At 37.8% G+C, this 17,023-nt stretch overlaps 1 protein-coding gene across 1 annotated transcript in view; it reads right to left on the bottom strand.

Moving 5' to 3' along the window:
* The window catches only part of LOC127964167 (LIM/homeobox protein LMX-1.2-like), a 55,169-nt gene that overhangs the window by 36,845 nt on the left and 1,301 nt on the right, over positions 1–17,023 (bottom strand). The window contains exon 3 of the mRNA XM_052564319.1: positions 14,867–15,053. Within this exon, the coding sequence (XP_052420279.1) occupies positions 14,867–15,053 (187 nt within the window). The remainder of the gene's footprint in view (positions 1–14,866; positions 15,054–17,023) is intronic.

The following is a 17,023-nucleotide window of genomic DNA, read 5'->3' on the forward strand; positions in this document are numbered from 1 at the left end:
GAAATAAGCAGCTGTCAAGTATGATCTTCATTTGCTCACTGGCCTTTCAGAGAACAAGTTGTTACAGTGCAATAAAAACTATGCAGATATAGGATATAGGTCTGTGGTGTGAAGTTTCGGGTTTCTTTTTTTCTTGTTCACTTTTAACTGCCATTGTTCTTATGTTTAAGAGGTCTGTTTTGCGTTTTCTCTGTTTTATTTTTCTTCATGGTAATAAAAATAACGAATTAAAATAACGGGCAACTCTCCACAGCATGAGCCCCCGCCGTGGGAGGAGCTGTAAAGTTGATGCTAACATGATTAACAGTGTTGACAACGAAAAAATAAAGAGTAAGAAAAAACATGCCCTCTCTATTTATTTTTCCTGTTCCCTTCTATGCCATTTTTTCCTGATTTTCTTTGATCCTGCGGGTCTTATGGACCGTCCACATAAACAGCTACGTGCGAAGGACACTTTTAGTGCATCCTGGGTTTGATGCAATGCATCTGCATGGACGTCCCCAGAATAACAAATCTCAAGGATGTAACAGACATCTACACTTATGTAACCTCTGGAATATGGCATCTCTTTCTATCTGAAATATCTTAAGAATAGGTTACACGCTCCCAGTCTAGCACATAAACGCATTTGGAGGACAGTGGGAATATCAATATCAACCACTTCGGCAATTACCTACAGGCCTCTGGTGGTTTGCCGCCACAGGGTGAGTGTCCATCTCGAGGAGGACAGCCGAGACACGAAAACCAAGATAAAGAATGTGCATGAAACAAAAATCAGTCTCTGATGTCCACATCTCTGAAATATATACAAGATACAAGCTTAGTCATTAAAGGACCAGGGACAAGGTACTAATTTAGAGGTAATGTGGGAATTGTACATGTATGATGTTTTTTAAATAAATACAAATGTATCATATTACCCATGTTATGACTGTTTATAGCTTTCAATATACTTTCCTAGGTGGAATTAGAAGGGGAAATGCCCAGCATTTATACATGTTAACTGGACTACAATTAGGATTGGCATTGTGCATGTGCACCAACTGTCTACTGGAAAGTAAAAGTATATCATTCACCATGTTTAGAGGTCCTCAAAATCCAATGCAATGCAAATACTGCCACTTTCCTCTTATACTACCCCCAAAAAAGACACCTATTAACCCTAACCCTGGACAGACTCCAGGGTTAGGGTTAGGTGCACTCCTGTGGGAAGAAGTAGGTTTCTGCACAAATGTTCCATTATGGTTCTCGTCCTCACAGATATCAAAGACTCAGGGTTAACTAACTAATTAAATACTAACAAAGGAAACAGAAATACAAATGCAACCAGAGAAGAAATGAATGCTGATTGCAGAGGCTAAGTAAGAATTTCCATTTGGGGTTTCCAAAGCACCGTTAAATGTTATGTGCACATCAGGGTGCAAAGAGAGCCTGTTGGTCAGCCCAGAGGGGAGTATGACATCTGACACAGAGCAGAGGAGTTCTGGACCACGCAGACCCCTTGCTTCAAAAGAACTGCATGGGAAGCAGACAACACCGCTGCATCTGGGTCACAAACAGGGCCTTCCAGCAGAAAAGTACAGTATCATAAGGAGCACAGGTTATACAATCCTAGTCTTTACCGAACGCAAGAAAAAACATATCCTAACGAAGTCATGTGAAACCTTAGAGCATGTGCTGCTTACTTATTTATCTTGCTCTGACTTTCACCAGCTGCGGTTGAACTCAAACCCAATGGCCCCAAAAGTTGTCAGGTCTCAGATGCAGTATGGCTTGAGGGCCAATCTCCAATGCTGTGTCAGGGATCCTGCTCTAGTTGTCGGTTCACTTTTATAGCTTCCTTGAAATATCTGTAAAAGAGGAGCTGGTGAGCAAAAGAAAACTGCTTTAAAACATTGGGGTGTAAATCTCTTTTAATACTACGGAACCCTGTGTTAATGCTGCCTTCAGACACCTCTCACTGTATTTCTCTCTCTCCCTTTCCCTCCTTTCTCCATCGCAGCTCTCCGCTCATTAAATACAACATGGAACTAAAAGACCACATCTTCAAATTCTGCACAAACTATAAGTGTTTTTTAGATACGCTACATGTGCTCCGGCCAAGAGTCTACAAACTCTTCCTGTTTGGCTCTCAAGCTGCTCGTTTGTCTTTCTCTCACTAGTCAGAAGAACGCAACATTTCAATTACAGAAAAAAAGAAACTTCTCATAATCCTTGACGAATGTCCGCTAAGGTTCATCCGATGGCTGGCAAAAGAGTTTCTTCGCAGCTGCTCGCATGTCTCCCACCGAGGGGAAAAACCCCCACATGGGTGGGAGATCCTTGGATTTCTCAAAAAATAATGATGTTTGAGCCTTTTGACTGATAATACATCTCTCCCTGTAGTTTGATATGGTTTTTGGGAGACTTATAAACCTGACAGAGAGAAATACAGCCTCAGAGAATGAAGAGAGGTCGGTATCGAGAAAACATGTGCTGGAGTAATGCAAGGCCTGTCTGAATAACAGACTGTTTGTGAACAAAACATCAGGTTGTACCTGCAGTGATGACATCAATATGAAATAACAATTGATCAGAAAGGAGCAATGGGAAAAGTGAAGTGAAGTGTGATCCATACTCAGAATTTGTGTTTTGCATTTAACCCATCCAAGTGCACACACCCAGTAGTGAACACACACCCGGAGCAGTTGGCAGCCATATTGCTGCGGCACCCAGGGAGCAGTTGGGGGATTCGGTGCTTTGCTCAAGGGTCTCACCTCAGTCATGGAATTGAGGGAAGAGAGTGCTGTACATTTACTCCCCCCACTGACAATTCCTGACCCCCGATCTGAGACTTGAACCCACAGCCTTTGGGTTACAAGTCCAACTTGCTAACCTCTAGGACAAAAAGAAGACCTCAAAGCAGTCAAAACCTTGTTAGAAAATCAAGGCCAGTTTTTCCTTCTCTTAAACTCTCAGGGCTGTGGTGAGCTTCAGCCCTATAATAAAATAATGCACAGCAGTGTGTAGTGGATCTCTGTATGAAAAATACTTGTGGAGAAAAAGAAAAACACATGGTGCGTAGTGTGGCACAAAACATATTTCATGCATGACTTTAGAGAATGTTAATAAGGATTAGAAACATACTTCAACTAATGTTCGGCTTCCCTCATGGGGCCATGACTGATTTTTACTCATGTTTCTCAAATGGGGAGACATAACATCTGAGGTAAAAGTAAAACATTTTAAAAACAAAAAAGGTAGAAAATGCTTTTAGGGGTATAATTTGTGAGCACAGTATGGAGAAAAGGAATCATTCTTCTCTCTTAATAGCTAATGCTGAGTGGTTCTCTTGCATTCGCTCTTTTTCTGCAGTCTTTATTTCATTAGGATGTCATGTCAGGGGCCCTCAAGTCTCCCTCTGACCCCACACTCCGAGCACGGCTTCTGGTTAATGTTACATCGATACGGCTCTTGTAAAAAAAAAAAAAAAAAATGCTTTAACGTACAATGTATGTTCGGTTTCCAAGGAAAGATGGACCAATTAATCTGATTATAGTCTCAAATCCGACAACATGTGTACGCGTGTATCTAAGCATGTGGGATGCAGATGTGAGGTGTGTATGTGCGTGCCTGCAAGCGTGGAACTGGTGGATCAGGCCAAAATGTTGAGGGGGGACAGCAGCTGCCCTTCCACTGCGAATTCATTGTACATCAGCTCTTCAAAAAGCTCTGCAGCCTGTCAGATACTGAAACATCGGCACTACTTGAAAACCACGAAACAAATATGCCACCATGCACAGTCACTTTGTTAGAAAGGCAAGACCCCACAGCACAATGCCACTGTGTCCATGCGTGAGCATTGCATGGTATCTATGGTGGCATTTTTTAAAGTTAGGTTGGAGGTTTGTTGCGGACAAAAAAAAAAAAAAAAAAAAAAACCTTCCTAAAGGCAAATAATAAACTGAAGCCAACCATGAAATTATGTATAGCATTGACAGAACAATAAAGAGTGTTTAAATGTAAATATGACACATTTCCCAAAGGATATACAAACAATCAAAATTTGCCACAAAGCTGCATCCCAAAGCAAAACTAGGTAAGGTTTACAGGTTTACTGTGAGCATATCCACTCTTGTTCATCACATGACACTGTGTAGTCACATACAAAGACAACTCAGCAACTGTATGCAAATACAGCCCACGTGTGAGTGACAGACAGCCATTCTGGGACTGGGAAATAACGACAGGAAAGAGCAATGAAAGGGATACAGAAGTGAAATCATAAACCTCTGTCCAAGCCTTCATGCTCCATTTGATATCATAACACTAAAGCACTTAACACTTCAGAGCAGATCATTTGTATTTCTCCACTTACATCACTGGGTCCAACGTTATGGATGAAATGTTTGCAGGGCTCTCTTAAGCTATGATACATTTCTGTCCTTGCTTTGATTTTGCTTTGTTAATAGTATGAAAGTTACCATCGTACCTAGACAAATTATTCTTTAGTGGTGGTTTTGTGATCCAAAAATGTGTTGCAAGTTTACTCTAATATATCAAACACTAGACACGGAAAAACAATGCTAAATTCAAATTTTAAACAAATGCGAAAATGTTTGATCTTAAGGAAATTTTGTTGACTTTTGTACTACCAGCAATTGTGTTACTGTGCCACTTTATTTCTGGTGTAAAATTCGGATCCTGAAACAAAATCACGGATCTGAACTGGTGTTTCTGCTGATGGGTAAAACATATCACAGATTAAAAGAAAGAGAGGAGAGGTAGGAAATGAGTACAAAACATAAAACAGCAAAATAAAAAAGGTTCAGAGTCATACACAGTCTTTTCTAAAAGACTTATTCACAAGACATTACCTCAAAATCAAAATTAAATCAATTAAAAATTAATCAATCAAAATTACCTTTTAAAAAATGTAAGCCTGTAGTAGCAGTACCGTGGTAAAGTGATGGAATCAAATGGTAATATCATAGTGTTGGAAATAAACATCATGGTATTGATCATTATGGCATTTATTGTACAATAATATTTATACAGTATATTGCATGCATTTTAACACTGTTTTAATTGAAATGTCTTAACCTGTAGAACACAGTCGTTCAAAATTTTCACATTGCAGATGCTGAACCTACTAGCATTTTAAAACAATTGTAGATTAATATTCAACTTAATCCAATGTTTTTTTTTTCGTTGTTTTCCATTTTGTTTGGGCATCATATTGTTTTACTGAGTGAACGCTGCACCGAACGACTCAGTGTGTGAGTGAACTGTCTGAGTGATTCAGACTTCATGAACTGATTCAAAAGTTTGTCCTATTCGTTCAGAAGAAGAGATTCAAAGTAATGATTCATCCAAAAATCTATAGAAAAGAGAATGAACAGTATTATTTTAGACATTTATAGTATAACACGTTATTTTAGACCTTTAGCTCCTGTAAAGAGTACTTATGCAAACAAGGATGAATGTGACAGCAAATTGTTTGGATTGGAGCAAACTGTTTATCTCACAGACAGAGATGTTTTGGGGCGCGTGAAGTGTTCAGGCTTTGCCCTCAGGTGGTTTGGCACCGTGTCCCACCACTACAGAGCTGAAGAAGGAGGAGAGTCTGGTGCATGGTGTCATGTGGAGCTGGAGGTCAGGGCTCTGCCGCCTCTCCAACTGAGCACCAAGCGCCACACACCGGCTCTGGTTTCATGTTCTGAGCCGGGGGTCAGGATCGCTTTCCCTCTGCTAACTGCAGGGGCAGGGGCCGCTCCTCACGCCTGACAACAGACAGACGCCCACATCGGGAGGGGGGAATAGACTTATTCACTCAATCCCAAGAAAAAACAACAGAAGCAGGGAAGCCAGGAGAAGAGATGGATTGGTCTGAGATGGAGAACATGTTTGAGGCCAAAACAGAAATGTTTGACTCTATTTAGGGGCGAAATATGCAAAAGTCAGGTCTATCTATTCTCCGTATGTGACTCGAGTGAGCTTTGTTTCTCATTCAGTCCTTACCGCTGAATAAGCAATTCTAAGGCTCAACGTTTCTTCGAAACACTATTATGTCTGAACAGCATGTTTGTGTTTGTGGTTATGAATCCTGCCAAAAAGGATGGGCATCGAGAGGACTGGTAAAAAGTGTTCTATCAAAACAACAGCATTCACAAGGTATAACAGAATAAAGAGGATGCACTGTTTGACACAAAAACAAAGAATATCTCTCTTAATATCTCAATATTAATCAGCCAATATTTTTTTTCTTTGGTGTCTCTCGTATATGTAAACAAAGACACATAAGTCTTCATTAAAATGGCACAATGGAATAAATCATTTTCCTTTATTCAATTTTCAGAAATCCTTAATATTTCATTCCCTCATCCACCTTTTTTTCAGATTAGCAGATCATTTTGCTGCACTTGCGAGTGGTGGAAATTCCCATGAAGATGTATTGTGGCTCTTTCAGAGAAATATTAGCATCCAGCCAGGAGAGACATGGAAATACAGCAGAGAGGGGAAGAGAAAGAAGGGAAAAAGGCACAGACGATCAGTATCATATTTTTTTTTTTTTCGTGTCTCACAAAGGTGGTATCCCTTTGTAAAAAAGCAAGATGAGACCTGACCTAAACATGACATCACAAAGATCTCAGCTGAAACCTTCTCTAAAATAAAACTGTAAAAATGATGATAAAAATAAACAACAACAACAACAACAGAAAAAGATCTGTTCTTTTTCTATTAATATATTATTCTGGGTTAGACTGGGTACAAAGTTCAGTTGACAGCATAATGATGAGTTCCACAAAACGTAATTTTGACTTGTTTTGACTCTTGTTTTTTTGTTTTTTTGTTTTTTGTTTTTACAAAAGCAACAATAAAAGTCACAATGAGGCATTTACATTGGAAGTAAATGAGGCCAAACCACTTACATTAATTTTTATTTAAACTTGTATTTAATGTTAGCTGTAAAGTTTTGTAATCATTAGGTTTGCTTAATTTTTTTCACATTGTCCTGGAAACAAAAATTTTCTCATACAACTGTTTCTCACTATAATCACATTAACACAAACTGTTTACCATCGCTTTTCTGTAAAGCAGTTTTTCCATTTTAAAACATACAAATTGTTCTCATTTACTTCCATTCGAAGTGCTTTGCTGTAAACCAGATTTTCTTTCTTTCATTCTTTTTTCTTTAAGAAAAGAAAGAAGTTGTAATCAACAATACGCCAATGCTGTTGATCAATCTTAACTTGCATTGAACCCTGAATACTCCTTTAATCTCTATGCCAATAAAATTCAAGCCAATTGTGTTTACACTGCTGTGGCTTTGTGTTTAACCCCTCTGAATCGTCTTTCTGTCCAGTTAGCTGCTCACTCAACTTGTTTTTTTCCCTGTCTCAACTTCTTTCATTCCAGTCTCCTTCATTGCGCCTCCTAACATCCAAATATTTCCTCTTTCCACTTTTTGAAGCCGCCATGGGTCTTTTGACCTCCAGCACAAATCATTTTAGCAGCTTGCGGGGGGCTCGCAGTCTCATGGAGGTATGGAAATATGATCCCCACCATCTCCTGCTCACGTTTGTTTTCCTTGGTCCAGTCAGCGATGGGCCGATCAGCAGCGATCCCCATAGCGAGAGAAGATCAGGACCGTGGGTGGGGAAACCGAAGGCATTGATGGTCAGTACACTGACACTTTAACTTGTCTTCTACTTCAGCTTCTCCTCAACCCTGGGAGGGAGATGACGAAAATTTAGACCGCAACGTTCAGGATTCCGGATTTTGTGCTGGATACACACACTGAGCATTGCACAACAAGATGAAGCCATTTAATTTCGATATACCAATGAAACACACACAAATGTGACCCTGCAAAACAAAACCAGTCATAAGGTTTTCAGTTTTTTGAAATTGAGATTTAAAGCTAAATAAAGAATAAGCTTTCCAGTGATGTATGGATTGTTAGGATAGGACAATATTTGATTGAGATACAACTATTTGAGAATCTGTAATCTTAGGGTGCACAAAAAAAAAAAAAAAAAAAATCATATTTAGAAAGTTGTTTAAAATGTCCAAAAGAAGTTATTAGCAAATCATATCATTAATAAAAGATTAAGTTTTCTTGGTTTTGAGCAGAAGCTTATAAAGAAGCATTTTTTTTTAAATAAAAGTTTAATAAGTTTAAGAAGTTTATAATTTTATAAAAACCCTTACGTTAATTTTTATGTTTAAACATGTATTTTACTTAACATGTCTGCTTGTAGAACACGTTTAAGATTCTTGTCATGAAAACTGAGGCTGACTTCAAACATCTGATCCAAAAAAAATAGAAAATAAAACTCCAAACTTACAATTCCATCAACACTGTTTAATGTTACAGCCACTTAAAATATTGCTGCCAACCAAAATGCAATCTGTCATGTTCCCTGCAAAAACCAGGATGTGCTAAATTGTAAGAATTAAATTGCGGACCAGAGTAACCTATCCAACATTTCGGTTTAATTTTCCTGAATGGACCATACAAGTAGTACGACAACATTTAAGAATGTTTCAACTGCTGTTCTTCTCTTTTCCTTTATAATGAAACTGAAGAAATATCACAATGTGGAATGCGGAGCTTTAGAACTGTGGTTGGGAAAAAGAAGGCAATTGGCTGGTTGAGGTAATCAGATTGGTTTCAGAGCATCTGATCTGGAGTCTAACAGACTTCCAACTAGTTGAATGAGTAAATAAAGAACTGTGGGAGCTCCAGCTGAATACAGATTACCTCTAGCTCCAGGAGGGTCCGACCCAGAGAAGACTTATTCCACGTGAAGGAAAACTGAGCAGCCGCAAAAGACCACAAAGCATCCAGCAAAAACCAGCAAACATCATTCTTTCAAATGACCCTTAAAAGGTTTTTACATTTAAAGTTGACCCAGAAATAAAGACTGTGTCATCATTTACTCAACCTCATGTTGTTCCAAACATGTGATTTTAGTAACACTTTATCTTAGTTGTCCTTGTTACGCAAAATACATGTATTTACTTTTGTAATTACAATAACTTATGCATAATTACATCCAAGTAACCCTAAAACAAACTCTATAATCCTAACCCTAACCATATAGTAAATAAATGTAGATTATTAATATTAATGAGTGCTTAAATATACAATTACAATGCAACAAGGATATCTTAAAATAAAGTGTAACCAGGATGAGTAAATTATGACACAATTTTGCATTTATGGTGGAATATCCAATGGTGCACCTGCCAAAATTCCAAAATGCTACCCAGATATTTTATATTTCTGGACTTTTCCACCATCAAGAGCTTTGTTCTTTTTAAAAATGCATTCAGAACAAGGGTTAAATGGAGAGAGAAAACTCCCTAATGCGTGTGTGACTGTGTCTGAGCCTCATATAAGACCCCTCTCATGCTCACTTGGCTGTGAGAGAGGTTTCGGATGGAGGAAGTGGCAGTGGTGCCATTCCAAAGCACTGTCCCATTCCACCTCATTCTTCTCTCTTTTCTCCCTCTGACACAAATAAGAGGATTAGGGCACACAGCTTCCGTCAGTCCCTCCATTCAAGACAATGCTGTGAAGAGCTTAGCAAGATAGCCTTGGATAGCGGAGCAGACCTGTCATTCAAATCAGCTAGTACTATGGTGGTTGGGAGGCTAATCTCATTAGGATATGAAAAAGAAAGAGAGGGAGAGATAGAGTCTGAGAAGTCCAAGATGAGATTTGATTATCATCCTCATAACTTGCATCTAAGACATGAGCCAAGCTTAAATCTTCTTGTATATGACAAGACAGTTGAAACACTCTCTCAAGACAGCTTAATAGGATTATTTTGGAGGATGTGGAGACTTTGAAGGAAACCAATAATTGTTATATCACCGGATTATGTTGCTGTTGTTTTTGCATTTACAAATTCTATTTATCTCCACACTTTGCTTTCATTTGCAAACTCAAGATTCTTGTTTCGAGATGAACCTACTTGTGAAATGTCTCCATGCACAGGTAGAATGTGTTGGGTGGGTGTGATAGTGGGCCGTGGGTGAGCCACATCCCCCGTGGCACCACTTGCCATCCCAGTGCCAGTGTTTTCTAGCGTATCTGTGAAAAGCCTGTGTAGGAATAACACTGTGGAGACGCTGAGCTTCATCATTATGTTGAGAAGAGTGTGGAAAAGAGACAAGAAAAGAGTCTACAGCAACATTAGAGAGGAATGATGGAAAGATATGGTGCTTATGGCTTCCTAATATTATGCTAAAACAGAAAGAATATTTTTATTTGCATAATGAATGATATATCCTGCAACGAAGTAAACCAAACTTTAAATTGATTCCTCTGAAAAAAAAAAAAAACACTGTGCCTCAGCATCTCAACCAGTCCGATTCAAAATGCATCTTAAATGGGGGGGGGGGGAGAAAAGGGGCATGATTATATCATTATTTATGAAAATCATTTTGGTGATGTTATAATGGCAAATAAATTACACACTTGACATTAATTATCTAATACAGTATAATTAACTAATGCTTAAAAATATAGATTAGATAAGTGTTAGGTGATTTATATGAACATTTGATGCTACAACATCTACTTATTTAAGCTTATTCTTAGCAATCATTATATAAATAGTACAACAATGTGTGTGTGTGATTCTTAATCGTTCAGTGTGTCAAGCTAGAGTCAACAAAAACATTGAGGTCAATGCAAATAAATGAAAACTAGTGCTGGCTGTGACAACATTTTCATAATCTCACATTCATAATACAGAGTGGTTCAAGAAAATGTTAGCTTCTGCGAGTACTATATTTATAATAGTAAAATGAATACCCTTTAAAGTTGGCTCTGGCTGGCACATTAAGTATATAGACAAAGATTTTTCCATGGTTAAATACTATCACAGCTGTGGAGTTACATGTCAAGGACATTTACAACAGTCACACATCTAAAAGAGGAGAGACACACAGGGAAAACGAAATAATCTATTCCACGGGTGAATTTTAAAGCAAAACCCAGTCATCTAAGGCTCCCCTCTACACCAGAATAACATCCCTTTAGGTCAAAGCGTTAAATGTCTGGTAGTGGGGGGGGGGGGTGGCATAGTCATGAGATGACAGATGATTGCATCATTTTAATGCTGCCAGGAGAGGCTGGGCTAATGTTGACACAAAACCTAATACTTCCTTGCAAAGGAACAGGCTGGCTCAGCCTCGGCCTCATCCCAGAGCAGAGCGCTACGAGGGCCTTCAACACGGCGAGCAAAACCCCTGAACGCTGCAGGATTAGTACCTGCTTCACTTCTAGTACTACCTTTTCTCACACGTTCATCGAAACACTGCTTTTATATATTATACGAGTAGCGAATCAATTATTCAAACACATCACAAATCATTAATAAATCATTGCGCTGGTCTACAGGTTATTTTAATTGAAACAATAAATGGAGAGTAAAGGCATTCTTGGTAAAAACACAATGTCAGGGTTTACTGGGAGGGTGTACGGCTCCAGTCATGTAGAAAACACACTGCCAGGCCCAAAATCCACTCATGTCAGCGGGAATGCAGCATCCCGCTCGCAAAGCAGAGCTAATTAAAAAACAACACATTGCAGGAGGACGCCCCCACAGTGCTAAAATAGAACTATCAGCACACTAGGGGATCATCCACAACTTCCTACTTCAAGCAAATTATCCCTGGACCAAGACTTACAACAAACTTGAGCCAGGTTCCACTGACACTAAAGGCCAGAGAAGAACATCTTGAATACTACAGAAAATGTATACTCTTCAGTTAAAAGTGAATACAATTTAACGGCAGAAGTTGAGGTACATCTATCTATCTATCTATCTATCTATGCACACACAAACACTGAATGCACAGAAACCCTCCTTACTTCTCTCAAGGCACAGAAATCCTTTTGTCTATTTGAGAATAATTCTAATCCCAATAATCAGTTCAATACAACAACAAGAAACATTTTGTTTTTCTCTCACATACAAAATAAATAAATAAAAATAAAACGAAATAATACAAAAAATATTCACATTTTAATAACACTGGAAACAACAATATTTTTTTCCCTTTGCAGTAAATATATTCTGATCATTTTGAGTATTTATTAAATAAAAAAAAGGAATTATTACAAAAAAAGAAGAAAAAAAAAAAATATATATATATATATATATATATATATATATATATATATGAATGAATGAATATAAAAAGCTATTATAATAACATTTACTGATAAGAAAATTGCATTTCTAGCTTCCATGAATTAAAAATGTAATTTTAAGATAATAAAAATGTGTTTGTCCAAACTAGTCTACTATGTCCAGACGATTAATAATACTCTATTCAGGTTTTATATATATATATATATATATATATATATATATATATATATATATATATATATATATATATATATATATATATATATATATATATATATTCAACTTTAGGAAAGTAGTGGCGTTGCAATTCCAGTTAATTGCTATTATTTGCAATACAGGAAAGAGAATCCCCACTAATAACTTGAAAGCACAGTTATATTTACTTAACCTGTGTCTTTAACTGGCGCTAATGCGAAGGTCTGCTCAGCCATTTAAAAAACATTATATGCAGATCGCAATTCCAAAACTAATCCTCTAATAAGGAAAGCCTGTTATTCCAAGTTACTCTTGAGCTACAGCGAGGTGAAATTTCCGCGCCAAAACAAGCTATAAATTCCTGCCGGTAAGCTCGTGCTGTAAATAGCTGACAGAGAGGTGTGAATATGAACGTTTGCCTGATGTTGTGATTTACGGTTCTAATGATTATAGGGCGTGAATCTACTGATGCTAGTATGTCATTAGGCGGAGTTCCACTAGAAACGGTCAAAGGCTTCAACTCCGTGCCACGGGCGCTTTGCGGGCTTGACAAGTACAACCTAAATGAACGTCATAAAAGTCAAAAAGGTGCCAATTACATCTACTAAGTGGCCCGTCATTGCAAAATAAAATAAACAAATATTACTGCTATAGCTACCCGTGTAGCGCGCGTGTGAGAGAGGACCCCCATGGTAGAGGTGTGAAATGAAACGGCTGTTTATGAAATGAAGGTTTGGTAATGCGAGCAAAAAAAGGAGATCAGACCAGGAAAATATGATTTACACGTAGGCCTACCTAAAACCTGATTGACATTCACAAGGCCTTAGAAAACATAAGATTGCAAGTGGATGCAAAGAAACAAAAAAGTTGAGAATAACAGGTTTTCCAATAACAGGTAAATCGTTTAAATATGCTATACTAATCTAGCTTAAATATAGTAGGCCTACGATACTAAAAGAAAAAGGTTTTTACATGTTTGGCCTGTCTCAGCGCTAGCTGCTGTCTCCAGGGCAATGCAATATAAGACCAGAGCTATGAAATTAATTTTGTTAACACTAACTCTTCACGGTCAAGCTGAAAGAATTGGTGACTATTAAAGTCATGCGAGATATGGCCCTTTAATTATTGCATGGTGTCGGACAGGACCTCCCAGTTATCACCATGAGAGAGGGAGCGTTATTTCAAAACCCCTGACACAAAAGCTTGCAAAAGTAGTGACATACATGGGGAGAAGACATGCAACATAAGGCTCCCCGCGGTCCACTCACAGCGTCAGGACCGGGTCAGCACAGCACCCATCCACTGTGCGAATTAAGACTATCCCATACCATGACTATACACACGATTTTATAACCGAGAAAAAGGAAGTGCGATTGCAGAAGATTTTAATTGTTTAAAACGGTCTTTAAAAATAGGCATTTTGCATATGCATCACTTATGGCGTTTGTGCATTCTTAATGGCGTGGTTAGGTATTAATTATATCAAAAACATTCTGCAACACAACGATAGAAATGGCCCACGATTGCAAAATGCAATAACAGCAACGGTAATCTCATTAATAATATATCTAATAATAATAATAATAATAATAATAATAATAATAAAACAATAGTACGTTTATTATTTAAAGCCAGTCAATAAATGAATGTGTGTGTGTGTGTGTGTGTGTGTGTGTGCGTGTGTGTGTGTGTGTGTGTGTAGCCTATATGCTATACAATAATTAAATATAATTATATAATTAATAAGATAATGCCAAATATCTCATTTAAATAATTTCTAACCATTTATGATTGGCGTAAATACAGGTAAAATTCAAATGAGTTAACCAGCATCCATCTGCGGTAAATGGACATCGGCCTACTGTATACGACAGGTGACTGAATAATTATATCGTGGGCTACTCGACTGATCGAAAGATCTAAGGAAAGACTTAATTAAATGATTAAATGAAATCGCTTAATTTGGATTGTCATTGAGTTGCAAAGTATAACAGATCAACGGAAAATAAAAAATAAATAAAAAAGAAGGAGAAGAAGAAGAAGAAGAAGAAGAAGAAGAAGAAGAAGAAGAAGAAGAAGAAGAAGAAGAAGAAGAAAATCTAGTGCAGCATAAACTGAAATGAAAATTCAAAAGCCAAACTATCACTCACTAAATCACAGGACTGACGCGTCTCAGTTTGGAATTACACAAAGCAATAACTAATTTAATTATAGCTGTAACTTGCATAAATGCCTAATAATTATAAAGACAGTTCTTCAACAATACCACAATGCACTTGGCGTCACAACTGTAAAACCAACAGAATTTTAAGATGATGACAAGTTCACCGAAATCATACCGTCAACGCCACCATCCAGTCCAACTTTACGAACGGAGATATTGTGAGTGTTAGAGCGTAAAAACGAAAGATTTGTCACTTTTTATTTGCTTGATCACAGTTGAATAAAAACAAGTCAACCAGAAGCAATGAACCCGGATGCCTGACACCAATCTTTCCAATAATCCATGCCCTTACTGTTGGTAGTCGTGTTTGCAGTAAAGTTTCCTCTCCCGGAAGTAGCAGCTGGTGGTGAGCGGTTGTTGACACACGGCGCATTGCAAACACTCCTCGTGCCATGAAGATTCGTTGACGCGCATCAGAAAGCGGTCGGATATCGGCCGCTGGCACCCCTCACACACCGCCTGGTGATGGCACTCCGTCCCTGGACAGCAAATGCATCATTTTAATAACACTCTAAACTTCATCTGAATAATAATAAATAAATAAATAATAAATAAGGATACATAAATGGCCTATTGAACAAGTGGTTATGATATAATTTTGTAATATTGGGCTTCATTAAATAAACCAATATGACACGGTGAAGAAAAACAACAAATGGTGTGTGAATAATAACAGACAATTTACGAACTTACAGATAAAATGTATTATTAACTGTTATATTATTATTTGTACTAGTCTAAACAGTTACATTGAAAAAAAAAAACGTTTATAACTATCAACTAAGACTAAGTCTAAAAAAAGCGTAAATGTGATTTTAAAATGATCGGCAATATAGCCTTATATATTTGTACTTTTTTTATTTATTTACCATACAAAACATCTGAAATCAAAATTATCAGCCATTAAAAATGAAATGAAGTATAGAATTGTGTAACCTACGTGTCTTGTTGTGAGTATTTGTATACGTGTTTTTCTTTCTTTCTTTCTTTCTTTCTTTCTTTCTTTCTTTCTTTCTTTCTTTCTTTCTTTCTTTCTTTCTTTCCTTTCTTTATTTCCTTTTTTTGTGGTGAGCCTATTTTCTTTTCGCAAGTATTTAGACGTTAGACAGATATTATGAAGCAGCCATAATATTTGTGTGTTTGAATGAAAAATAAGTATAACGGTTTGTATCCAGAAAAGACAATCCTGGAGCATCGAAATCAACATATTACGTCGTTCATGAAATGTAAGAAAAATTGTATACGTCCAGTTGTGTATTGGGGTTATATTCTTTTAGAAACAGCCTTTTTTTATTCGACAGATATGCGGCCGGCCGGTAAAATGCATGCCACAGGAGGATGCGTCCCAGCCGTCTGCATATCTCGACTGCCACAGATCCAGCTTTATTTCTCGCGTAGGCTACGTCTAGATAAAACCAGCATTATAAAATTCTTTGAAATTCTCTTTTTATTACAGGAATGAGTGTTCACAATAGTAGGCTATAATAGTTTAGACAATGAATCATTTACCCAGCATAACTCCAAGCGTAGCCTGTCCCGACCGCAGCGGATGGTCTTCGATTTTTATACCGTCCAACATCATTAAATATCCCAACTGTTACCAGCAAGGAAACGCCGTCCTATTGACTCAGGACCTGTTGTAATATCCACAACAACACATTTGTCAGAGTTGTCCACGTTTCAAATCCCAAAACTATAGCACATGACATTACAGAAATCTCAATCTCACGGCTCTGCCGTTAAGATGGACAGCTCAAGAAAACTTTTCATTGCAATTGCCACTTGCAAGATTAGTATTTGCTCTCGATCAAACCTTGGCACAGAAGGACAACAAGACGTAACTATAAAACTTAAAACACGCACTAAATCACCTGTTAATTAATGGCCGAGTCAATCTAGACGTTTTCTGCACGAAGCGCAAAGTTTGTATCCCGGCAGTGCTGTCACGAGCTGCAAGGGAGGATCCTCCCTTTCCTACACCGTGCACAAGTCGTCTCGTCCCGCAGAAAGTTTTCAGAAAAATTAGTAAAATCCACGAAAATATAAAGGAGATGTCTAAACGTTAACTCTTAAATTAGTGCGCCATTCGGCTCCCTGCAGCTCGAGAAAGCTCAAAACTGAGATAGGCTTGAGAGAAAGCACCCTCCCCTTTTGGTCGCGTCACTTTGCAGACTATTGACTGACATAGGGATGCTATTGGTGCGCCAGTGTTCGTGCACTCTGCCGACTGGAACTAAATGCGTTCCGCCTCCAAAATCGCATTGCCTCCCAAACTAGAAGCGCACAAGGATGGTAAACAACGTTACGAACATTGTGGTGGAACAAATGAGTCTAAAAACACAGTCTAATTTAGACAAAATCTTGGCCTAAATAGAAAAAAAAAGTAAGAAAGAAAGAAAGAAAGAAAGAAAGAAAGAAAGAAAGAAAATGAGTTTACATATTAATACAT

This window comes from Carassius gibelio, chromosome B8 (genome assembly GCF_023724105.1).
Source record: "Carassius gibelio isolate Cgi1373 ecotype wild population from Czech Republic chromosome B8, carGib1.2-hapl.c, whole genome shotgun sequence".
NCBI classification, from domain to species: Eukaryota; Metazoa; Chordata; class Actinopteri; order Cypriniformes; family Cyprinidae; genus Carassius; species Carassius gibelio.